Here is a 27,416-nt window from a genome sequence, read left to right on the forward strand (position 1 = left end):
ACCTATTGCCTAATATCTAATTTAAAATGTCGCGAGTCTTATTAATACTAATTTCTAATAATTCAGGTCTGTTCCCTTTCATTTAGCACCTATGTCAAAGGAATAAAGTTTAAAATTGTATAAATTTCGAACATGCAATAAAACACGTGTTCTTCTGCATGTGGGATGCAACGTGAGGATGCAGACCATTATAGTGGTCATATGGAGAAAAGTCGTATGTCAACCTGTACCATACAAATGTATGACTGTTTTGACATATGGTGTGGGGGGATAGGATTGCATAAAATGTAATGGCTTTGATCGGCTCTAGAAGCGGAGTTATGTAATGTTGGGATTTTAGGGATCCGTTTGGTAATAACTGTTTATAAATAAATAACCGGCCAAGAGCATGTCGCGCCACGCTCAGTGTAGGGTTCCGTAGTTACTCTTCCGTCACAATAAGCTAAACTGGAGCTTAAAGTATAGTAAATTGTTAACCAAGGGATGAAACGGTACCTTTCACCCGAGTTAAACAAATAGGCAAATTTGCATAATCAGTACCTAATTAAAGTAAGTCTTTTTACTATGAAGGGAAATCTTTTTGCGATAACTCAAAAACAGCTAAACTGATCATGTCCGCTATAGTTTTCATTTAATGTCTTTCTTAAGCTCTACTTCCACGATTTTTTTCATATTTTTTGGACCTATGGTTCAAAAGTTAGAGGGGGGGGGGACACATATTTTTTTTCTTTCGGAGCGATTATCTCCGAATATATTCACTTTATCAAAAAATGTTTCTTGAAAACCCCTATTAGTTTTGAAAGATCTTTCCAACGATACCCCACACTCTAGGGTTGAAGCGAAAAAAAAAAAATTCACCCCCACTTTACGTGTAGGGGAGGTACCCTAAAAAAAATTAAATTTTTAGATTTTATTGTACGACATTGTCGGCTTTATTGATTTATATATCCATGCCAAATTTCAGCTTTCTAGCACTAACGACCATGGAGCAAAGCCTCGGACAGACAGACAGACAGACAGACAGACGGACATGGCGAAACTATAAGGGTTCCGTTTTATGCCATTTGGCTACGGAACCCTAAAAAAGAACCATCTGCACAAAACAGGGTGGCTCGGTGGTCTTCATTGGCTGCTTTATTTTACCAAATGCGTCTGTGAGAAAATGCGCGAATCGCTGTACAATAAAAACCGGCCAAGAGCATGTCGGGCCACGCTCAGTGTAGGGTTCCGTAGTTACTCTTCCGTCACAATAAGCTAAACTGGAGCTTAAAGTATAGTAAATTGTTAACCAAGGGATGAAACGGTACCTTTCACCCGAGTTAAACAAATAGGCAAATTTGCATAATCAGTACCTAATTAAAGTCTTTACTATGAAGGGAAAACTTTTTGCGATAACTCAAAAACAGCTAAACTGATCATGTCCGCTATAGTTTTCATTTAATGTTTTTCTTAAGCTCTACTTCCACGATTTTTTTCATATTTTTTGGACCTATGGTTCAAAAGTTAGAGGGGGGGGGGGACAACATATTTTTTTTCTCTCGTAGCGATTATCTCCGAATATATTCGCTTTATCAAAAAATGTTTTTTGAAAACCCCTATTAGTTTTGAAAGACCTTTCCAACGATACCCCGCACTCTAGGGTTGAAGCGAAAAAAAAATTCACCCCCACTTTACGTGTAGGGGAGATACCCTAAAAAAAATATTTTTTTAGATTTTATTGTATGACTTTGTCGGTTTTATTGATTTATATATCCATGCCAAATTTCAGCTTTCTAGCACTAACGACCACGGAGCAAAGCCTCGGACAGACAGACAGACAGACAGACAGACGGACATGGCGAAACTATAAGGGTTCCTAGTTGATTACGGAACCCTAAAAATAGGGTGTGTAAAATCAACACTAAATAATAACACTATAATAATAGCTGAAAAGTTTCCTCGATCTCATCAGGGATCCCATCATCAAATGCTGACCTTTTGACAACATGACTAACAACTCTGAAGACAAACAAAAAAAGTGGCTGTGACATAATCGGACAGACAGACGGACATGACGAATCTATAAGGGTTCCGTTTTTTGCCATTTGGCTACGGAACCCTAAAAAAAACATATCGACCCAGCCATCTTTGAGAAATTGGGGAACAAACTTAAAAAAAAAAATCTACATACCTACATAAAGGCATAATCAGGTCCTATGTCCTATGCATCAAATGAGTTCCTTAGTATTGAATTCCCGAATAATTGAGGGATACGTATGTATCTGCTTCTTCGAAATCTTAAAGTCAGTTAATACTTCCACAAATAAAGTGAAGTAAAACATATTATATTCCGTTTCTTGTCCAATTACTCTTACTCTCTCTTGCGCCTGAGAGAAAAAATAAAACTCAGAAAAAAAAAACAAATAGAACCCGTGTTCAATTCTTATTACAAGTGTAAGGTGTTTTGACTAAATTAATTTAATAGGTAATAATTTGAGGGTAATCTTAAAATCTGTTGAAAATTAGTTGTCAGTTATGGCAGGTTGGTGGGACAGGAAGTGAGGGCATGGCGGGCATTCTGGTGTTAGCGGCCGCACGGGTCGGACGCGTCGCACGAATAAACGGTGTTCAATTAAAGTTATTATGGAGAATACTTGTAGTACCTACCGTGTAATAGTGATTCAATAAATTACATAATCTGACATATCGTGGAGTTTTACTAGACAAGATACGTTGCGAAGATAAGGGTAAATACGTATAGCTCCAATTATTGTTCCATTGACATTCTTGGAGTGTAATATGGACAATTTTCATACTTATAGTTCGTGTCATCCAAGATGACGCACAGATTTGTCAAATCTAACCTTTAATCGCCAGCATCCTTGGTACAATGCCTCAAGGGCCTCTTTTAGATATAAGCTAGTTATAGTATTCATCTGTATATATCCATTATGTATATTGTTATTGTCAATAAATAGATTTATTAAAAAAAAAAAAAACCTTTAATTACATGATAATACGACGTACGGCACGCGTCTTCGTGAATGGCACGATCTATAGTTATCCAGCATGGAAATGTTTTAATATCATTATGCAACTTTACATCACGCTCAACTTCGTAATTTTTTCGCTACAATAATATTATTAAATAATACTATAGGACATTTTAACACAAATTGACTAAGTCCCACAATAAGCTCAACAAGGCTTGTATTAAGGTACTTAGAAAACGATATATATAATATATAAATATTTTATAAATACTTAAATACATAGAAAACACCCATGACTCAGGAACAAATATCCATGCTCATCACCCAAATAAATGCTCTTACCTGGAGTTGAACCCGGGACCATCGGCTTAATAGGCCCCACTACCCACTAGGTTAGACCGGTCGTCTAAAAAAAACCATATTTATGTGGTTTCCCATTTCTTTAAAAAAAAATATATTTCCAAAGACGGAACCTAACTTAAGTCAAACTCACGCTTGGTCGAACATTAATAGGAAAACTGTAGGTACGTTGTTTCATTTGTTTGGAACCATTGTTCAAATGATTTGACTTATTGGCTACACTAGCCAAATAGGAATTATTATATATTTATTTATATATTGTTTCGTTTAGTTAGTGTCCGTAAAAGCTATTACACGTAGGTGACTTAGGGGCCGTGTCGTACCAGGACACTAAAAGGCTGGCTTCGGATCGACCAAGGTGGAGACAACTCCATCAAGTCAAGCCAAGCTTCATCAGGTTGACGAAGCGGTTTGTGGATGTTTTTTTTTTTTGCTTGTTTACGTATACATATATTGACGAAGCCTGCGTCGTGGATCTGACATCTGTCTTGATATGATTTTAATTGTGTTTTTAATAAATGCTTTATACTCCATCAAGTTGCATCTTAAATTGAATGATGAAAAGCTATTAACTTCATAATATATTATTAACCTGTCTGGCCTAGTGGGTTGTGACCCTGCCTATGAAGACGATGGTCCCGGGTTCAAACCCTGGTAAGGGCATTTATTTGTGTGATGAGCACGGATATCTGATCCTGAGCCTTGGACGTTTTCTATGTATGTAAGTAGTCTAAGAACCCATAACACAAGCTTTATTAAGCTTACTGTGAGACTTCTTACGTCAATTTGTGTAATAATGTCTTATAATATTTATTTATTTTATTATTGAAAGTCTACAGCGTCGATCAAGAAAGACTAAGGGGTGTTGGAGATGTGGATCGTATTCGGTCGGCTGTCTGTCATAAAATCAGGCTGATCCTAAAGTTCCTGTGTAATGTTTAGCCACATTAAACCAATAGATGGTGGATAGGTTCGTAGGTTGCTTCAGATGCCCGAAGAGCAAACTGTCCCGAAAAACGTCGGCTCAGGGATCGATACAATGATTTTCACGGTTCACGCTATGCCTAGGAATTTCATGATCTACCTGATTTTACGATCGGCCACCGACATAATCGAATTCCATGCAGTCTCTCACACAATTTTGTCAGCGCGTGACGTATGTTTTATCTGCATTACCATTTCCGTTTGGTTAAGCGTTCAAAACAACTTCATCAGCAGCTTCAAGTCTGATTTATTCACGTTAAATCAGCGCAATCATTTTTATAGATAAATCACTTGTCATTTTACAATTTTCAGTCGTTGCCCCCTTCTTAGCCTCGGGTCGACTTGAGGTCGTACTTGTTATGGATCTCGTATCGTTGGTCTTTTCTTTGTTTCATATTTCGGAATGATTACTTGATTTACAAGGAAGACGAATAAACACTGATTAATTTGAGTTTTGATTCTGGTCAAGCACAAAACCTCTTTCATTTAGACACACAAAAGTTAACGGCTTTAAAAATTAATTTTCTTATTTAACCTTACATGCCCACAAGCTCTTAACTATTGTTCATAGGAGAGAAAACTTGTGTGTTCGTCAGAACTGTACAGTTTAAATAAGAGAATTAACCTTTAAAGCCCATATCTTTTGGGTATGTCAACAGGAAAGACGTGAACACAATCTTTTGTTTGACCCTGCTAATCTAACCGGCAGGCAAACGGTAAGGCATTCACAGAGATTGCACCAATGTACACGCAAAATCACATGATATTTACCAGTTAATTATTCGGTGAAGGAAACCAACTTGAGGGAACAGAACAAATGACATTAGGACCTTTGAACATTATGGATGGAATGTAAAATTACAGTGACTTTCGTAAAACCCAGTGAGTGCGCCATTTCTTTTCGAGACGTAAGGTTTGAGAATCGCCACAAACATTACCAAAGCAAAAGTCATCATATCAATATGAAATCATAGGCGTTCATAATCACTCTCTCAAACCTAATTTGTCGCGCACTGTATGGTTTTATAGTAATTTCCTTCACGGAATGAGCTGCTGAGGTTTTTCGAAAGACTTATAGTATGGGTTTCTTCGAAACAGGACTGAACTAGTTTCTAAAGGTTCAACACAATTTTTAAGGAAATCACCGGAAATGGCGCTGGATAGGACATGTTTTAAAAAGGCCAAAGAATCACCTATCCAAGCAAGGACTGACTTGGAAAATTCCGAGAAAAAGGGGCAAGTTCGCCCACGTACCTGGAGGCGCACAGTGGAAAAGAAGACTGCATCAGCCTCGGTTGGGCGAAGCTGGAGTGCCGGGCTGGACCGTGAAAAGTGGAAATCCCTTCTGAGAGCCATATGTTTCATGATGGATAACAGGATACAATCATCATCAACGCGATTGCGGCACCCCTAGAATTGCAGGCGTCAATAGGCTACAGTGACTAGCTGGTTGTGATCTAAATTGTGAATGTCGGTCCTGATGTCACAATTCGTTATCGCTCTCGTTTGGCATTGACTTTGAACCCGCGAACGTTTGCAAAATGGCGAATCAATTGGCTAGTCTAGTTCCTGGTTCTTTAAGAAAGGCTGAATTCATTTGGGGGAGGAAAAGCCTTGATTACATGGCCTTTTGCTGATTGAAATATGGTAGATAACTGCGACATAAATTTTAACAAAATACTTCTACAGGAAGAAGCTAGTTTTAAGTACCTATAGAGAATGATTGTTTATGTTTAGCAGTAACTCTGAGAGATGAATTGAGCAACTTTGCTATGGGACTAACCCCGAAATATCAAAGATATACTTAGAATTTTAAATATTATTACACAAATCGACTAAGTCATCATCGACAGTAAGCTCAATAAGGCTGCTGTTGAGGGTACTTAGACAATGAGTTATATAATATATAAATATTTATAAATACTTAAATACATAGAAAACACCCATGACTCAGGAACAAATATCCGTCATCAATCTCGCTCTCGCTCATCACACAAATAAATGCCCTTACCAGGATTTGAACCCGGGACCATCGGCTTTATAGGCAGGGTCACTACCCACTAGGCCAGACCGGTGGTCGTTTTGGGGTTGGACTTATTCTGGTCATGGCAACTAGATCACAGACATATTTTGAGGAGGTTAACTTGAGGTTATTCCTGAGACTTCGTTCACGTAAAAGTATGAATAATTTAAATAATTTTTGTCTTCTTAGGGGCTCCGTTTAACAAAAATAATTATTTTTGAAGCTTCGATGACTATGTTTAGGTATATGAATATGGATATGTTCAATGGCTTAGGCAGTGCGTTGTCTAAATATCTAAGTAAAATCTCCCTAAGCAAACTGTCTACAACTTGGCAAACAATACATAGAGTTGCGGCATCGACACCATTATACGTCAAATTTCAGTGTGTATAAAACACGCAATTAAATTTAATGTGAAATCGCAATAGTTAGATCGCTTAATATTCGAAAAACAGTTAATAGAGTCGGACCAAGATAAGTATGCAACGATTTTGATAACACATGCAGTACAAGTGTTATTAATACGTCATAATTTCAAAGAAGGTTGACGTTTAAAATTACACGTGCACTGCGTGTGCTACATGAATCTAGTATAACTGGATCAGGTATGAGCGGTGGGGGAAATGACCGAACGGGATAGTCTTATGTATCTTTCAGGAGGAGTAGCAAAGAAAGCGCTATCATCGTCTGTCCTTGTCATAGTCTCATTTTATTAGTCCCCACCGTAAATTTTATTATGGTTTACGGTAGGCAACAAATAACCCGACCAAATTACGTAGGTTGTTTTTGGTATTGTCAGAAATGTTAAAACGTGTTTTTAATTTTATCGCATTGCGTAATGCGTTTGTTCTATCCCTCACCTCATAGGATCCTACTGTGGATTCTATCACCTATGGTGTGCTATCAAAATCATTGCAGACTTGTCTTGGTCTGACTCTAACTAGTTTTTTTCGTTTCAGTTGTTATCGTCGTCAGCCTATATGAGTATGGCATCATCCCCTCCTACAAGAGCGGCTTCTTCTGCAACGACCCGAACCTAAGCTACACGTTCAACGGAGACACTGTGAAAGAGGTGGTGTTAGTGACTACCGTCTTACTGATGCCTTTAACAGCCGTAAGTATCAGTCCATAATTTTAAATAATGAATAGAATCAGGCGTTACTTTGCGAAAATCCATATTAATTAAAACAAAATATATTACTTAGCTAAGCCGCGAAAAGATAACGTGCTAGTCAATCAGTGCTTTTACGTGCATTATTTTTACGTGCAATTAATGTTCCCACCATCCCACTGCAATAATATTCGGCAGAATTTTGTATTCAGTCGTCGGACTTCGGACCGTCAACATCTCCTGAGGATGCCTCGTAGAAAGGCGAAACACGTGTCGAGTTTGTACTTTCGGTGGTGGGTTGTTATATTTATTTGCGTATTTATTTTTTCAGCACTTAAGTATATTTTTGATGTAAAAAGAAATGGACTGACTGCAGAAAATTTGGAAAAAATACTGATTATTTTCTTTAATAAATCTATACTTTAACAAACTTCTGTATTTATTGACTAGGAATTAAAATTTAAGTCAAGTAAGAAATTAATTAAATGATTACATATTTGATTAATTTTGGAGTCATGTCCACGTTATTGCGAGCAATGACGCAAATTTGTCCGATCTCTGGTTATCACTGATTGACTGGCACGTTATGTTTTCGCGGATTAGAAATGTAATATTTTTTGTTTAAAGTCCATAACTTTGTAAAGTACCGTGTTGTTCAACGTGCCCATGCGCAACTTTGCCTAAACAATAGCTGTCACATACTAAAAGTGACCAAGACCTTTAATTTTGTCCAGTCTCGGGACTCTCGGGTGTCCAGTGACAGTGCAAAAGACACTAGTTCAATCTCAGCCCTAGACACTGCAGACATTGTTCTCTTCTTCTTTATCTATTTCAGTTAATATTTTATAAAGAAGTATTTCCATCTACTTAAAATAATATAAATCAAAAATGTTTTCAGTTCCTCATCACAGAGCTGGTCCTCCTCGACTCTGACTACCTCCGTTCTCGGCCTGTAGAGGCCCTCAGGAGAACCGGTCTGCTGTATCGGAACTATATGTACGGCTTGGTCTTCAACGTCCTTGTTGTTGAGATCATAAAAGGCCTAAGTGGAATGCCGAGGCCGGTGTTCTTTCAAATCTGCAAGCCGGATACTGGAATCAACTGTACAACGTAAGTTATTTGAAGCTTGTGAAATGGAATTGTGGGATGAACTGTTGTCGCTTCATCTTAGACCCCTGCGGGGTTCGTAATTGTTATATATCTATATACTATCTTCTTCGTCTCTTCTTCCTCGCGTTGTCCCGGCATCTCGCCACGGCTCATGGGAGCCTGGGGTCCGCTTGACAACTAATCCCAAGATTTGGCGTAGGCACAAGTTTTTAGGAAAGCGACTGCCATCTGACCTTGCCTTGACTCAGAGGGTAAACTATATAGGCCTTGTTGGGATTAGTCCGGTTTCCTCACGATGTTTTCCTTCACGAAAAGCAATTGGTACAGTCAGCATCAAAGTAGCTGATGAAACAACGCGCCAAAAGTATCTGACATCCCAGATAACTTTTCCAAATATACATAAATTTCTAAAATTCACATTCAAAAGTATATCTTTTACAGTCTTTGTTGTTCTATATATATGACATCACTTTTTGTTAAGCTGTTACAGAATGGTAGATACTTATGAAGCGTTATTTGATCCGTTACTTTTGATGCTGATTGTACATATCAAATATTTCGTGCATAAGTTCCGAAAAACTCATTGGTGCGAGCCGGGGTTTGTACCCGCGACGTCCGGATTGCAAGTCGCACGCTCTTACCGCTAGGCCACCAGCGCTTTTTTTAATATACCTATATACTATCATCACCACAATTTGAGAGCCTGGCTCTTATCGGCGAAGTAGATGTCAGTCGCGGTCCTCGGCCATGTTTTTAGGTCCCTGTAAGACACACAAACCATTTATCATAGAGCTGCTCAATATTTTCATTCTCTTCCATACCTCCATATCATTCTCATCTCATCACTACTTTTACTTTTTCCTTCCTATTTTGCTTCACAAGTTTTGCTATCATATTGACTATTATTTACAGGGGCGAATACATTTCTACCTTCGAGTGCACGTCGTCCTACTCCTGGTGGAAACAATATGACTCATACCATAGCTTCCCGTCGGGACACACCTCTTTATCAGTCTACTGTGGACTTTTTATTGCGGTAGGTATACAGGGGCGAGTAGATTATTACTTTTGAGAGCACGTTTTACTTCTGGTGGAAGCAGTACAACTTCTTACAGCTTCCCGTTGGGACACACGTATTTCCCGTTCTACTGTGGATTTTTTATTGCGATATGTATACAGGGGCGAGTACATTATTGCCTTTGAGTGCACGTCTGACTTCTGATGGAAGGAGTAAAACTTCCCACAGCTTCCCGTCGGGACACACGTCTTTCTCGGTCTACTGTGGACTTTTTATTTCGATAATTTACACAATACTTGTACTGAATATCATTGAGCTTGGACGCACTTCGAAAACCAAAAACTAACGTCTGCTATGAACATCTCATGGATATCCCTCAACGCTTAGAAAGTTGATCTCACAAGTTGATTCACAAATTTTAGAGCGTTCATAAACGAGTTGAATAAGAATAAGAAACCATGCAATGTAACTACGATACAATACGTGAGATTTGTCGGTATGGGATGGACGAGTTTACTGACAGTCTCAGTCGATTATCGGTAGACATTTTCTTTGCAGTAAATGGTTACACAAATTGCAGTTAACATTGTGGATGTGGACGATATACAAGGTGGCCAAAAAATATGTGCATTCCTGTTGCCAGGGAGGTTTTGGGCTTATACTGAGCAACTTTTACTATGGGACCAACCCCGAAATCGCGAAAAAAACATCTGGCTGTTTATACATTTTCGCTGGTCCATTTACTATGGGAGGTTAAAAAATTTTTTCGCAAGTTTGAGGTTGATCCCGCAGTAAAAGCTCAGTATAATCCCAAAACCTCCCTGGCAACGGGAATGCACATTTTTTTTGCCACCTTGTATATAACAACTTCCAAATTTATTCAAAAAACAATACGCATATTTTATTGAACACTTCCATCAAAGAGACAGTATAAAAATATAAAATATAATAATAGCACGGGGTTTATTTAAAAGCGAACTCTTTCCAACAACGGCGGAGTAACAGTTTCTAGTCTAACCTTAAATGTTGAATATCTACCAATTTTATTCTCTTAATTTATTTATTTTCTCTTAAATTAACTTGTTTATATCAACAGTGGTACCTCCAACGCCGCGCGTTCTCCTGGTCGTCTCGGACGGTGCTTCTCGTCCCATTGGCCCAGATCTGCTGCGTCGGTTACGCAGCCGTATGCTCCCTGTCCAGGATAACTGATCATAGACATCATTGGTGGGATGTCGCTGCTGGGATGGTCGTTGGTGTAGTCACACTTTTATTCGCGGTACGTCTTTTTGAAATTTATAGATTCCTAGCCGTCCGTTCTCAGATCAAAGAGTCTTCGACACATTGAAATTATTTTGAAGAAAGTCATTTAATTGGAACCTGATTAAAGTAATAGCAACCATTGTAAGTATATTCCTCTTTTAGATATCACTATAATATCTAGGAGAACGTAACGTTGTAGCAGTTCTGTTTTCCTGGTGTTCCTGCAGGGTGTTGGTCGTCTCATTGGTCCAGGTCTGCTGCTTCGGCTACGCAGCTATATGCTCCCTGCCCAGAATCACCGATCATGGACATCACCATCACCGCTCCTCACTTATGACACTATATTCCTCTAGAGGCAGTATGAGGTTCTTCAAAAAAATTATGTACAGGTTTGAAAGGGTTGGTAACGCGCATGTAACACCCCTCGAGTTGGACGGTAGATATTCTCTTTTGGATATGCTGTCCAGAGACATATCCTTCTGGTTATTCCTAGACCCAGCCCGGGCACAGGAGGGGGGTCATGACCCCCATAACTGCCCCCTTGATCCGCCCTCGGTAATCATGAAAATACAAGGAAATAAACAAGAACATTACACAGAGGGGAATAAAGTTTTTTGTTAGAAAAATAAATCTTCGCCAGCCACGAATACACCGTGTTTTTATTGAATTTCGTTAACTTCGGGGTATCGGTAAGTACATTTAAGGAAACTAAATGGCATAGTTAATTTTAAAAATATTTTTTTTTTTGTTTTTTTTTTTCTATTTTTATTTTTATAAAAAGTAACTAAATGTTTCATATAGCGTTGTTGTAACACGGGCATTACATTTAACTCAACCAAACAATTGAAAACTGTGACATATTAATGTCATTTCGAACGTCGATCGTCCGAGATAGTACTTACGTTTAGTAGCAAATGTATGAACTCGCACTAAACACTAATCAATAAGTAAACAGGCCCTAAGGCAAGTGTACACGCACGTAAGGGCCTTATGAGATAAAAATTAATGATTGATTATCTCCGAAATAGAGTTAATTAGAATATCGGTGTCTTTGAGAAAGTTACTTAATTTAAGCTCAGGAATGCACCCTCGAAATTAACGCAAATAATAAAAAACACGGTGTATATTATATCCATAATGTACTAAAGAAGATTTAATTGTGGGTTTCTCTTTGTAGTTGTGAAAATGGATTTCTATTAAAAAGAATATCTTTATCCGTTTTCAAAATTGTAAAAGAACTCTTATATTCTGTTAATCTTCTCAATAATATAAAATCATATACACTGTACCTATGTACGTAGGTAGTCAACCCAACAATCACTCAATTAGACGTTGTTTTGATCCCAGCCCTTCGTCCCTTGACCCAGTGGCTTGGTTACATGACGCAAGCCTGCGGTTAGAGCCCTATAGGGTCGTGATAGGACCCTTGACCTTTTTACCCGTAAATCTGAGGCAATCTTCTAATCAAGCTGTGTATAGGTATTAGGTACCTTATGCTGTATAGGTATGTTCAATTACTTTGCATATGTATGCAAGGTACTTGGGTTTTACGGGTTGGTTTGCTGTAAAATTCTATTGATGGCCTCATATTTTACCTAAATTATGACTTGGTATTTATTCATTCATATTCATATTCATATATTTATTGATAAAAGTAATTACACGTCCAAAATACTTACACACTATCGTATTAAATTTAACTAAATGTAAATTGTAAAATTAAATCAATAAAAAAATGTCAATTATAATTATAAATCAAATGTCAACAATGAATACATTACAAAAATACAATAAATTATGACTTAATATCAAGATTAAAATAATTTGGTACAAAAATAATGTATGGCAAAATAAAGGTATAAGTGTGACCAGTGATTCGAAGTAAATACATAATTGAATTGAAATAATACTAAATACCTATGTCTAGTTGTTCTATGAATTTGATCTATGAATAGCAATTTTAATATCCAAAAACAAAGAAATAAACATACATAATAAAACTTACTAACAACTTAAACTAAAGATAAAAAATTTGGCCCAAATCGCCGTCAATAAGGTATAAGTAAACGTCCGGAATATATTAATAAAAACTTTTCCCCACACCAGCTGGAGGGTCTCTTGATTGTTCATAAACTGATGAGAAAGTTGCATTTTATCCACATGTGGGGCAGAGTAATCAGATGCAAATTTTGAGTTGTTTCCTTATGTTAGCTGGCAGAATTGACTTTTATTTATTTATTTAATCTTTATTGCACAATACATGGAGGTACAAATGGCGGACTTAATGCCTTAAGGCATTCTCTACCAGTCAATCAATGGGTTAAACCACAAAGATTAAGTAGGTGCAGTGTCTTTTAAAGTAAATTAATTTGTAACCGAGACTATATATGAATATAAACTATATATTGATAAACTTACACATATACTTAATACAAATAAACATACATATATTAATACATACATAATTATACCAAGTGTGAATCGTTAAGATGATGAAGAAGAAAGTTTGTCAAGGAAATACTTGCGCAACATGCGTTTGAATGTGAATTTGGTCTGCGCTTGTCTGATAGAGAGTGGGAGAACGTTTCAAAGTCAAAGTTATGATGATTTTAAATAATAAATATTTTTAATGACCCTCATTTGATTTGGTTTACAGTTAATATTTTCTTCGGGTTGGTGTGGTGAAAAATGTTGTGTTCCACTCGGTGGCAAAATTTGTTTAACCCTCGTACCTTGAAACCCTCGCAACGCTTTTCCCCGTTGTAAAACAAACAACTAATGTATACATTTTACAATCTTCACAGTTTTAATACCAATTCCTTAATGTATTTATAAACGAGTCAACAAGAGCAAATGCTTATAATCAGAAAAAGTCAATAAAATGTCCTAGAGAAAAACTAAAGTCAGATCAAAAATAAAAACTTAAGTCTTTCTACCTTAGAGGGTGTTGCGAATGCAACTTATTATTGTATAAAAATCAATGCAGTAGCTAAACGCAGCCGTCGGGCTGGGCTAGTATTCGGAGGCTTTTTAAAAGCACAAATAGGAGCGCTCCACATATTCTGTATCGCGGCCAATTAGAAGCATCTAAATTTAAACTATCTTTTTGTACTGATCATATATTGCAAATCACTCTTTCATCATCCTCCATCAACCACTGTAGCCACCATATGTAGCCGCCGTGCAGGTCAGGATGTCGACGACTTAAATAAAACTTCGATTGATAATAAAGTGAAATATAATCTTCCAAAAGGTACTGGTTTAGGGTTCTTGCCAAAACGGTTCAATGTAGAATGTGGGTGTTGATAGTATGGAGGACGGCTACAGAGGGGCCCACTGATTACCAGTTCGCCGGACGATATCGGCCTGTCAGTTATTCGCAAAAGCCGACAATCGCGAACTGACAGGCCGATATCGTCCGGCGAACTGGTAATGAGTGGACCCCTCAAGCCTCTGGGTTACACTATATTTTTCTTAAAATTTGTCTGTTTTTCCACAGGTATTTCCCATCACCAATAACTTCGCACTAGTGAGAGTAGCGAGTGTTTCAAAGACCCAGCATTCCAGCACAGACCTGCTTTATGTGACCTCAAGAAGACCTGTGTCTTAATATTATGAAGTTAGTAGTAGACCCCATTTAAGTGTTCGTTGCCAGAATACTTCTATTTGAGAGTGTCTCACAGAAAAATAAAACCTACTCTGAGCATGTCGGGCCATGCTCAGAGTAGGGTTCCGTAGTTATTCTTCCGTCACAAGAAGCTAAACTGGAGCTTAAAATATGGTAGATTGTTAACCAAGGGATGAACTGTGGGTGTACGTCTTTTTACTATGAAGGGGAAACTTTTTGCGATAACTCAAAAACAGCTAAACTGATCATATCCGCTATAGTTTTCATTTAATGTCTTTCTTAAGCTCTACTTCCAAGATTTTTTTCATATTTTTTGGACCTATGGTTCAAAAGTTGGGGGGGGGGGACATTTTTTTTTCTTTCGGAGCAATTATCTCCGAATATATTCACTCAATCAAGAAATGTTTGTTGAAGACCCCTATTAGTATTAGTTTTGAAAGACCTTTCCAACGATATCCCAAACTGTAGGGTTGAAGCAAAAAAAAAAATTCACCTCCACTTTACGTGTAGGTACCCTAACAAAAATTAAATTTTTAGATTTTATTGTACGACTTTGTCGGCTTTATTGATTTATATATCCATGCCAAATTTCAGCTTTCTAGCACTAACGACCACGGAGCAAAGCCTCGGACAGACAGACGGACGGACATGGCGAAACTATAAGGGTTCCTAGTTGACTACGGAACCCTAAAAAGAGGAAAAAACTTAAATTCAATATATGAAAAATGCGGCTATTTAAAGTACAAATAAAAATAATTGAAATGGGTGGATCAACTTTTTTCGTACAAGTGACAAAGACTGATTATAGAAGTTAAGAGCATTTATAAATTTCTCCGAAATCTGTTTTTCGCTCCTAATTTTTATATTAATCATGAAATCGAAAAAGTGAAACGTAGAGTAAATATTTTTCATAATGTCAATATGCAGAGAGGAAAATGGGGACTACGTTTGTATGACGTCCCCTTTCCTCTTAACACTCGTCTGTAGGTATAATCCGGTAAACCACAAAAGTTTTGTATTTAAAAGATATTATAAAATGTGTTCGGCTGCATTATATAATGTTAAAATCTGTCAGTTAAAGTTAGCTCTTCTTCTCTTTTGTTATGTGAAAGAAAAGGATAGAGCTAACATTAATCGTCAGATGATTCTGAGATTTGTTTTGACTTTAAGATGTTGTTTTCTTAATATTAAGCATTAAGTATGACGACCGGTCTGGCCTCGTGGGTAGTGACCCTGCCTACGAAGCCGATGTCCCGGGTTCAAATCCTGGTAAGGGCATTTACTCGTGTGATGAGCATGGATATTTGTTCTTGAGTCATGGTGTTTTCTATGTATTTATAAAATATTTATATATTATATATATCATTGTCTAAGTATCCTCAACATAAGCCTTATTGAGCTTACTGTGGGACTTAGTCAATTTGTGTAATAATGTCCTATAATATTTATTATTATTAAGTATAAACTATTTTTTATAAAAAAATATATCATATAAAATAAAATTGTATTATTATTATTATCGAATAATCTACTTAAGAAATAGTGACGAAGACCTCAATCCTTTTTGCATAAAATGTTTGTAAAAAAGATTGCAAGAAAAAAATGTGAGTAGGTAGGTAAGTATATGAATTGAAAGTCTTGGTCCATGGGGTCCCAGCGCGCACAAGTTTTTTTGCAGAAATCGCGAAGCGTCTGGTGACGTAACTGGTGACCGAAGAGCTGGCGGCTTCCGCTCACAACGTATCAGCATTGCGATACAACGAGGAAATGCCGCCAACATCTTTGGTACAATGCCTTAGGGGCCTATTTTAGATTTAAGCTAGTTATAGTAATCCTCTGTACTGTTAAACTAAATACACCAATCATCATCAAATTAACGATTTAATAGAATAATAACCGGCCAAGAGCATGTCGGGCCACGCTCAGTGTAGGGTTCCGTAGTTACTGTTCCGTCACAATAAGCTAAACTGGAGGTACTACTAAACGATACTAAAGTAGTAAATTGTTAACCAAGGGATGAAACGGTACCTTTCACCCGAGTTAAACAAATAGGCAAATTTGCATAATCAATACCTAATTAAAGTAAGTCTTTTTACTATGAAGGGAAAACTTTTTGCGATAACTCAAAAACAGCTAAACTGATCATTTCCGCTTTAGTTTTCATTTAATGTCTTTCTTAAGCTCTACTTCCACGATTTTTTTCATATTTTTTGGACCTATGGTTCAAAAGTTACAGGGGGGGGGGACACAATTTTTTTTTTCTTTTGGAGCGATTATCTCCGAATATATTCACTTTATCAAAAAATGTTTCTTTAAAACCCCTATTAGTTTTGAAAGACCTTTCCAACGATACCCCACACTCTAGGGTTGAGGCGAAAAAAAAATTTCACCCCCACTTTACGTGTAGGGGAGGTACCCTAGAAAAAATTAAATTTTTAGATTTTATTGTACGACTTTGTCGGCTTTATTGATTTATATATCCAAGCCAAAGTTCAGCTTTCTGGCACTAACAACCACGGAGCAAAGCCTCGGACAGACAGACAGACAGACAGACGGACATGGCGAAACTATAAGGGTTCCTAGTTAACTACGGAACCCTAAAACCAGACATAACTTGGGAAACTCCACTACAGCCGCCATTGCCGCGATGCTCATCTGTCAGTCTTTGCCGCCCTATAGTGATGTGACCATATCCAATACCGATTGTAGGCTGCACTCGAGAAAGCCTCATCATCGGTTATCAGTATATAATCATTATGTATACTACAATTGTAAATAAATAAATGTATTCTATGCGAAGAAAAGTATATTAATTAGGAAATTTTGTAGGTTAGGGTTTTTTTCATTGAGGAGGTGTGTTTTCTGTGTTACATTAAAAGAAATGGACTATAAGCTTAATTTTGGATTTTTATCCGAAATAAAATCATTTTATTTATTTATGTAATTTTTTTTCTGGATTTTCATAGGTACCTGTTCAAACCTTCTACTTGTTATAAGCTGGGATTTAAGGTCAATACGGCTAAATCCGTCTGCGGATACATGAGCGTTTTTTTTAAAACACCCTTGTTTTTTCCACGAATTTTTCATTTCAGCAGTAAATCTAGATCTGCTCTATTGCCTACAGTTAAAAAAAAAAAAACTCAGACGACCGGCCTGGCACAGTGGACAGTGACCCTGCCTATAAAGCCGAGTCCTGGGTTCAAATACCGGTAAGGGCATTTATTTGTGTGATGAGCACAGATATTTGTTCCTGAGTCATATATATTTTCTATGTATTAAGTATTTGTGTATAATATATATAGTTGTCTGAGTACCCACAACACAACCCTTCTTGGCTTACCGTGGGACTTAGTCAATTTGTGTAAGAATGTCCCTGTCATATTTATTTATACTCTCGTTTGCGTACGGAATTTCCCGCAGACGGATTAATCCGCATTTACCTTACCCAAATCGTTATCCATATAACTATCTTAATGTCCAGAAAAATGCCCGTTTTTCGGATAGTTTTTCACCCAGTTTTGTTATTAGAACTAATAATTTGTTACTTAATGTTAAGTTTATAGGTTAAATATAGGTACAATCATGCATATAAGTGCATTAAACATATCATTAGATTAAGTGTCATGGAGTAATTTTTAAATAAAATACTTCATAACTGTTTAAGAAAATAGAAAAAGAGCGTGTTTATAATATTTATTGAAACATTTTATCAATCTGTAAAGAAATACAAAATTCCACTTACATTATAAAAATTAAAAGCGTTGTAAATATAATGAATTATTTTAGATAAAATAGAAACAGTTTTATTTCACTCCATCTATATGCCAAAACATGATAAGCTTAGTTACGGCCCGATTCGAAGAATCATTAAGACATGTTTAAGATCTTTAAAAGATCGATAACTAAACGACATGTCAAAATTGACGTTTATTTCGATTCCGCTGTGATCCCAATAAGATCTATCTACGATATTTCTAACGTCAAAGTGACATTGGTTGCCCGAATCGAGCTGCTTATGTCAATTAAACGACATATAAACGATATCTAAATGAGAACTTATGTAAATTGTAAACCAGAACTTATCGTTATCGTATCTCATTTTTCGAATCGGGCTACTTTGCTGGGTATTTTCCGGAAATCGACAACCATTGTACATGAAAAACGAGGTAAGTAGCGCTACTCTATGCACTCCAGCTCCACCCCGAAACGTAGCTAAATCTTCAAGTTGCTAACTTGCCTTCTTTATTATGCACGGAGTCCCTAGGTGTCTGCTCCTGTATACTTCTACCGTTTGCAGAGAAGGAGTACCTATTAGGTATATATTTTGTTGTTTCCTCTGTTCCATGCCGCTCTGCACATGCGGCTATCTGCAGGGCCGGATTTAGGGGAGGGCAACCGTGGCTACTGCCCCGGGCTTCCACAAAAGAGGGGCCCCCACAATAGAGAATTCGGAAAATTTACCATTTTAAATTTTGGAAAAATTTGGGGCCAGGGGGCCTCCACTCCTTTATTGCCCGAGGCCTCCAGACCTCTAAATCCGGCATTGGCTATCTGTTTTATCATATTATAAAGTGTGTATTTTTAATATAACCTTAAACTTAAACTAGACGTAGGTTTTAGTGCTATGAAACAATTCTGAAAGGTTTGTTTATTTTAGTCTTCACTACTATAGCATAATTAATTTTTGTTTTTTTTTTTCAAGCGGCAAAGTATTTCGTACATGGAAGTGCTGGACTATAACTCTCATTTCTAACCTTTGTGTTGCTTACATGTCATGAGTCCTATATACACATTTGATCCTCAGGAAAATCAAGATCGATTGACATTATTTACAAAAAACTGTCAAGTAGCCAATAGGGTTGTTTCCAATTTTTTGAAACGCTTGTATTACGTTCTATATTAACTAAAAGTTGCCCTGAAATTCAATAGAATAAGAATGAAGATGAGAAAGAATAAGAATGAAGATGAGAAAGAATAAGAATGAAGACGAGAAAGAATAAGAATGAAGATGAGAAAGAATAAGAATGAAGATGAGGAACTCTGACATGGACACGGATACGGACACGAAAATGAAAATTATTTCCGCATAATGTGTGATGTCAAAAGCAGTACCTATATGTCAACTTCCTTTCTTAACTTTGTTTCAACCGGGTGTTCCACGACACTCACGCATTTTTAACCGACTTCAAGATTTCAAAAGGAGGAGGTTATCCGATTCGGTTGTATGTTTTTTTTTGAATACCTCAAATGTTAAAGGCATGTATAAAGTGATCTTCGTATTTTCATCAAGAAATCAAGTATTTACATTTGTAGAAGTGACATTTGATGAAGTGGAACTGTTGATGATGAACAGAACGGAACTCTTCAACGATGCATAGTTCACGTTTGGAAATTTGTTCTCTGTGCATGTTTGTCAAGCAGTTAGGTTTTCAAGGTACATTTTTATATTTCTATCCTATTTAGTTTTTATAATAATTACTTATCTGGTGCTTTATTTCATGCATGGTGTGAAATAATTTATCTTAAATACAGTCGAATACCCTATTGCGGGTATCTTACCAGTCAACCATAGGGCAAATCTGAAATGTCTCAAGGTGGGTGCAGTGACAAAAAACATGTTACCTCCTTTTCTACATAATTAGGCGTAGGATGCTGTCTTTTTAATTTCATTGTATGAAATCCAAAATCAACAATGATCGTGCTTTCACCGGTCTCCCTCATTGAAGACGGTTTTTTTTTTCTTAAAAATTATGTTTTACAAGGAGGCAGTTGTTGTTTAACCCCTTTTGCTAATATTTATCAATATACAGCCCGAGCAAGCGAAAGATTCCACAATTGAACTACGAGCGTATTAGCTAATAGTAGAGATATTCAGCAAGCTTCGTTGCCGTAACACGGTACTCGACTGAAAAGCTCTCTATCATATCACGATTGATCAAAATACTATTAGGTACTCTAATACATACCTCCCCGAGGTCCTACTCAACATCAAAGGTTTGATAGGATTCCTCGAGGAGCTGGGCTGGCAGGACTAGCCCACCCCCAACATACCACGCAAAATAGGCGCAAGTCGTCGAGTTGCGGAAAAATCGCCCGAATACAATACAATACAATACATACATATTTGGATATTTCTGAAGGTTCAGTTGTCGGACGTCAGAACGTCAACATCTCCAGCATCTCCTGAGGATGCCTCGTAGAGAGGCGAAACACGTGTCGAATTTTGTATTTTTGGTGGTGGGTTGTTATATTTATTTGCACTCATAAAAGTCATGTACTTCAAAAAAATTAGATATCCCACTGAAATGCTTTATCAAACTAGTGATCTTCTCTCGGTAAGGAAATTATATGTTCTTCAAACAACAATAAAAAAAACACAAACTAATACCCTACAACCCCAATTATAAAAACAAAAGAAATATGGTTAATGTAGCTAAATCTTTACGCACGAGAACTAAATTTGCTAGATCGCAGTTTAACTCAAAGTCGTCCTACCTTTATAATAAAATCAACAAAGAATTAGACATTCACTCAAAAACATACCATGAATGTAAATTACATCTCACTAAATGGCTTAAAACTAAAACCTACGAGGAAACGGAGAAACTGCTAAGATCGGAGTACTAGATACATACACACACACGCACACGCACACGCGCACGCGCGCACACAAACACACACACACACACACACACACACACACACACACACACACACACACACACACACACACACACACACACACACACACACACACACACACACACACACACACACACACACGTACATGAACATCCGTCTCAGTCGACATTCACACCTTAAATTTAATGAAACAAATAAGAATTAACAGGAACAGTGTATCTGATTCTTATTGCATGTCTAAGCAATAGGTTAAAAACTGTCTAACTAGTAAATCTGTATAATTACCCATACTTGTAGTTATAATATAATATATATATATGTATGTACTAGTTGTAAATCTAGGGAAGAGCGGTGCCTCCCAACACAAGCATTGTTTTGCTTACCGGGCGGCTCCATCCCCTGCATCACAAAAATGTATATTATTAAGAAATAAAGAATTTTGTATTTGTAAAAAAAAAAAAAATATACCTACATATTACAATGCGTTTATAAACGTCAAATAAAGCTCCGGTTCTAACCCTACACCTCTGACCCGAGAAGATTTAAATCCCCTCTCAATTGGATGAGGGTACCTATATAATGATAGAGGGAGCTAACAAAATTTCAATTTTCGTTTTTAGCGGTAGACCCTCTGGTTAGTACAAACGCTCGACTCAGTGAGTCCTATACTTTCCATTGGTAATACAAGCCAGGATGTAATGATAGACAACGTTGCCCAACTCCTATTACGACAGATTACATATTACGGGTTCGATTCCCGTGTGAAGCCCTATGGTTTATGGCAATTTAAATCAATTATGAATTGGTCAGGGCTTATTGAGTTTATTGAAGCTTGGATGGTTTAACAAAATATGAATGGTATATGGAGGTTCATAAACTGTGTGTGATTATGGAACCGATACAGACGTAATTTATCCTTTCACTGATATGTGTTCAATATCAAAAAGTGGCGCCATCTTACCGGGCACTACCTAAGGGCTCCTCTACACCATGGCCCAGCGTAGGCCAGTCTAAGGGACACAGCTATGCGGTGGAATGAGATAGCAATATCACTTACTCTAACGCATAAATGCGTCCCTTGGACTGGTCTGCGCTCGAAACGATGCTGCTATACCTTTGGCCTTTGATCTATTAGATGGCGCTACTTTTTTTTAATAAGGATTAAAGTCAAATAGCGTTCTAAAAGTTTTAATTATGTGTCGAAAGATGGCGGTAAATTTACATCGCTACAAAGTTTTCTTTGACAATACACCTCTATTTCAAATTATCTTTGATCGAGATGCAGCCCAGCTCCAATCTGCCAACATAGAAGGCGAGAACGGCGGTCATCTAGAAAGCGCGATGCTAGCGCCAGAGCTTCGCATATACGGCATACTTTAACCGCCACACTTTAAATACATAAACAGTTGTAATACTTTTTAGGGTTCCGTAGCCAAATGGCATAAAACGGAACCCTTATAGTTTCGCCATGTCCGTCTGTCTGTCTGTCTGTCTGTCTGTCTGTCCGAGGCTTTGCTCCGTGGTCGTTAGTGTTAGAAAGCTGAAATTTGGCTTGGATATATAAATCAATAAAGCCGACAAAGTCGTACAATAAAATCTAAAAATTTAATTTTTTTTAGGGTACCTCCCCTACACGTAAAGTGGGGGTGAATTTTTTTTTTCGCTTCAACCCTAGAGTGTGGGGTATCGTTGGAAAGGTCTTTCAAAACTAATAGGGGCTTTCAAGAAACATTTTTTTGAATATATTCGGAGATAATCGCTCCGAAAAAAAAAAATGTGTCCCCCCCCCCCTCTAACTTTTGAACCATAGGTCCAAAAAATATGAAAAAAATCGTGGAAGTAGAGCTTAAGAAAGACATTAAATGAAAACTATAGCGGACATGATCAGTTTAGCTGTTTTTGAGTTATCGCAAAAAGTTTTCCCTTCATAGTAAAAAGACTGTAACCGAATGGACGGACTGTAACGGACGGTTACAATTTACGGTTCAATTTTTAATGGTTAATTTTCAATTCCAATTAACATTCGGTTACAGTTTACGGCTCAATTTGTAATGGTTAATTTTCTATATTTTCAATTCTAATTAACGTTCGGCCAACACTGCCTCATAGTTTCTCTTATTCCATTAATTAAATTAATTTTAATGGTTAAGTTTCAATTCTAATTAACCTTTGGCCAACACTGCTATGGGGCACTTATAGGGAATATAAACAGTTAGATATACTTAAAGATACTTAATTAAAAATTAAATTAAATTATAATCAGAGATCGGACAAATTTGCGTCATTGCTCGCAATAATGTGGACATGACTCCAAAATTAATCAAATATGTAATCATTTAATTAGTTTCTTACTAGACTTAAATTTTAATTCCTAGTCAATAAATACAAAAGTTTGTTAAAGTATAGATTTATTAAAGAAAATAATCAGTATTTTTTCCAAATTTTGTGCAGTCTATTTATTTTTACATCAAAAATATACTTAAGTGCTGAAAAACTCCGCACGCACTCCACTGATGTTAATGGGGCAAACTTAAGTAGTTTTATAGGAATATTATTATTCCAGTATAATTCAGAGTTTATTTTCTGTTCTTTGTTTAGTTTATCCCGATTTTGAGGTTATCGCCCACAACTTAGAACAGAAAATAAACCTTAATTATCGAGCACTTTACCAAATTTCACGAGAATCGGTTGAAAAATTTCAATCAGAGCCCCGATTTTTGAATTTTGATCGCTCAATTCCGTGTCCCCATGTTCTCAATTTAATAATATCTCCAATACTAGGCATTTAAATTCTACTAATAGAATTGTAAAACGAGTAGATTCCTAATTTGTATCGCTCGTATTAAAAAAATAGCATTTCGCCGTTTGCCACAGATTTTCGAGTGACGAAATCGAGCGCTCGAAATTCAAAAATGGGCCCATGATTTAGAGCAGAACAGGAGCCATACGAAAGCATTTTTGGCACGCTCCCGTTTCGTGTTCAAATTTTGTATATGGGATAATAACTGACGTCACCTAGGGTTACCTGTTGTGAGACAAAACCAATCATGCAATCAAGCTCGTCAAAAATGTTTACACCGGTCCTGTCGGAGGGCCAGTGTTTTATTAGTATTTATTATACTGGCTAGACAAGAACTAGTGGGAAAAGCTACGTCTATTTTCACGGAGCTGAAATTGGCGTTGTAAACAGTGTATATCGATTAATAACGTGTAGTCAAACTTCGAACAAAAAAAAGTCCAGATCTCGGGTAAAAACAAGTGCCGACGCGACAGATTTTAGCATTTTTGCTAAGGGTTGCGCCCGGGCCGACCGTCGCCGGCGAGCAAAAAATATAAATAAATAAATAAATAAATATTATAGGACATTATCACACAAATTGACTAAGTCCCACAGTAAGCTCAATAAGGCTTGTGTTGAGGGTACTTAGACAACGATATATATAATATATAAATATTTATAAATACTTAAATACATAGAAAACACCCATGACTCAGGAACAAATATCCATGCTCATCACACGAATAAATGCCCTTACCAGGATTTGAACCCGGGACCATCGGCTTCGTAGGCAGGGTCACTACCCACTAGGCCAGACTGGCGCAGTGCAGCAGTCGGGTTTTTGAATTGACGCTAATATATTTCTTTTTACTTATTCCTAGTCGGAATATGATATTAACTATGCTCTCTAATATATCGTCAGTATTTTTACCTCTATCTTCATGTATTATATGTGTTTCCATGTACATTTGTTCTGAATTTGTGCAATAAAGAGGATTTGTATTGTATTGTATTGTATTGTATTTTTATAACAACTTGTAGAATGTTCCTAGGTGCCTGTTAGGATACTTTGTACACTGGTTCTAAATACCCTAATGCATATGTCAGGCATCGGAAACCGGAATTTTTTGTATAGGAACGAAAACGGTATTTTTTCGTTCTTTGTTAATTACTTCATTTCTAATTAGGCAATCTAATAATACGAAGTCGTTATCTGAAACACAACTGAGTCCTACATTTAGAGTATAAAATAAACCGAAATATATGGTTATTTCGATGTTTTTGCAAAAAACCGGTTCCGATCCCTGGCATATGTATTTTTCGGCTTTGTCTAATGGCTAGGGACACACTGTATTTGATATTATTAAAAAAAATAACTTTCAAATAGATAAAAAGGAAATGGTACCATTTGATTCCTTATATTTTATTGAAAAATAAATTGTATGACAACTATATACATGAACGCAATATTTCAGGATCAAATAGCAATTTTCTTGATTTTCCATTAATTTAGGACAGAATAATGTAATGCGACGTCATGGCTCCTCTACACGATGGCCCAGCGTAGGCCAGTCCTAGGGACGCATTTATGCGTTAGAGGGAGCAAGTGATATTGCTATCTCATTCCACCGCATAGCTGCGTCCCCTAGGCTGGCCTACGCTGGGCCATCATTTAGAGGAGCCCTCACATTACAATTAAATTATCATTTTGTAAGAGGCGTTTCATTTCAATCGTCGAGTGCGGGCGTCAGACTTTAACTCTCATTTCTGACCTTTGTGTTGCTTAAATGCCATGAGTCCTATATAGACATTTAATCCTCAGGAAAATCAAGATAGATTTACATTATTTACAGAAAACTGTCAAGTAGCCAATTGCAATGAACGTTCGGGCGACACGGTTTTGAGCTATAATAAATCATTGATTAGATTAGTATTGGTACCTGTCTAACATAACAAACAAACAAACAAACAAACAAACATTTATTCAGCAAATAGGCCACAGGGGCACTTTTACATGTCCATTTTTACAAACAATAAATTAAAAAAAAAAACAATTACAAATATCGAATCTATGAAATAATAAATACTTTATTAGAGATGTATACTGTCTCTAAATGTCAAATTACACAAAAAAAACTATGATAAAAAAATAAAACCATAAAATACTAAAATTCTTTAGAGATGTATAAGTCTCTAAGTGTCAGAGATAAAATATAAAAATATATATTAAATTATCCTTAGAGATGTAGAGGGTCGCCAAGGCTTGAATTTTTATATAAATAATTAAAAGACAAATAAATTAAAACAGACAAGAACCGAATGAAGTGTCTCACGTTAATGTCACTCAAAAGTAAAGTTACATACTTTAACATAACCTGTACCCCGCGTAAGCTTAAACAGACCGGTCTCCACAAACAGCACCCGTTCACGAGTATGACGTGTATCTCAGCCATCGCCTCCCTCAACCTTCATTCGGGAAAGTGGCGACCCGATCAACGACGCCACCGTAAGTAAAGACTTTTAAGCGAGCATGACATGTTCAAGCTGCCGGGTTGTATTAATATAAATATAATAAAAAAAAATTGTGAGATACAACATTTGTGCTTGTAAGTTACATTAAAGACGGCATAGCGCCACATAAACGCGACTACATATTATTCATAAGGAGTGCCTACCTATAAAACTAAATTATAAATTTAAATTGACTTTTACTATTATATTAACTATAATATATAATATTATATAATAATATTAACTATTATATTAAGTACCTAACATGTTGATTACGAAACCCTGTTAAGAGGCTGTCAATACCTAAAGCACGCACACTGTCTATTTGTATCGGAGTAAATGAGATAGCACTGTCGCATGTTACTGGGCCTGGGCAAGGGAATAATAAGAAAAATATTTTAAAAAAAGTGGATTATATTTTTATTACTGTCTAATATTTTACTCAACAGCGGTTTAGATATAAATGTTTTGAAATTGTGATTTTAATTGCAGACCCATAAGTCAAAACAATAAAGACATAGAACCGTTTAATTGTGATTTTAAGACCAATCTTTGCAATTATTTTCTATCGAGCCGATTTCGTTCAATCATGTATCGAGTACAACCACGGTCTTTGAAATATAATTAATATGAACATATATTTTTCTTACTTGACTAAAACAAATAGTCTTTCTTAAACTTAAACTGTTTAAGTAACATCAATTTCAAGGACATTGGGTGTTGACAGCCTCTTAATCGCTGCAAACTCTTGTGTATAACGGCGTTCATTTGCACCTGACTCAGTCTGAATAAATGTGCACCTAGCTGGTTTGCTACCTATATCTAGATCAATACGGGGAGGGGACGGATTCCTGCCTACCTGGGGGAACCCTATGACTAATAGTGATGGAAGTTCGCATGACTCATGCACATAACATTTTTAAAAGGTAGAATTGGGGATTATAAGCATATTAGGAATGTACAGGTGGGCAAATAAGAGGTATACATACACTTTCTTTATAGGCAAATATACACT

The 27,416-nt window shown here is 36.7% G+C and overlaps 2 protein-coding genes across 5 annotated transcripts in view; one reads left to right on the forward strand and one right to left on the reverse strand.

Annotated features, from left to right (window-relative positions):
- LOC133527943 (phospholipid phosphatase 1-like) overlaps positions 1–17,594 on the forward strand; it is a 63,494-nt gene extending 45,900 nt beyond the window's left edge. For all 4 annotated transcript variants that reach the window (XM_061865144.1, XM_061865146.1, XM_061865145.1 and 1 more), the window contains exons 3-7: positions 7,299–7,453; positions 8,349–8,560; positions 9,473–9,596; positions 10,675–10,857; positions 14,341–17,594. In XM_061865144.1, the coding sequence (XP_061721128.1) occupies positions 7,299–7,453; positions 8,349–8,560; positions 9,473–9,596; positions 10,675–10,857; positions 14,341–14,451 (785 nt within the window). In that variant the 3' untranslated portion in view covers positions 14,452–17,594. The remainder of the gene's footprint in view (positions 1–7,298; positions 7,454–8,348; positions 8,561–9,472; positions 9,597–10,674; positions 10,858–14,340) is intronic.
- LOC133527638 (nose resistant to fluoxetine protein 6-like) overlaps positions 1–27,416 on the reverse strand; it is a 356,837-nt gene that overhangs the window by 310,328 nt on the left and 19,093 nt on the right. The window lies entirely within an intron of this gene.

The sequence above is a fragment of the Cydia pomonella genome, chromosome 18 (assembly GCF_033807575.1).
Source record: "Cydia pomonella isolate Wapato2018A chromosome 18, ilCydPomo1, whole genome shotgun sequence".
Lineage (NCBI taxonomy): Eukaryota > Metazoa > Arthropoda > Insecta > Lepidoptera > Tortricidae > Cydia > Cydia pomonella.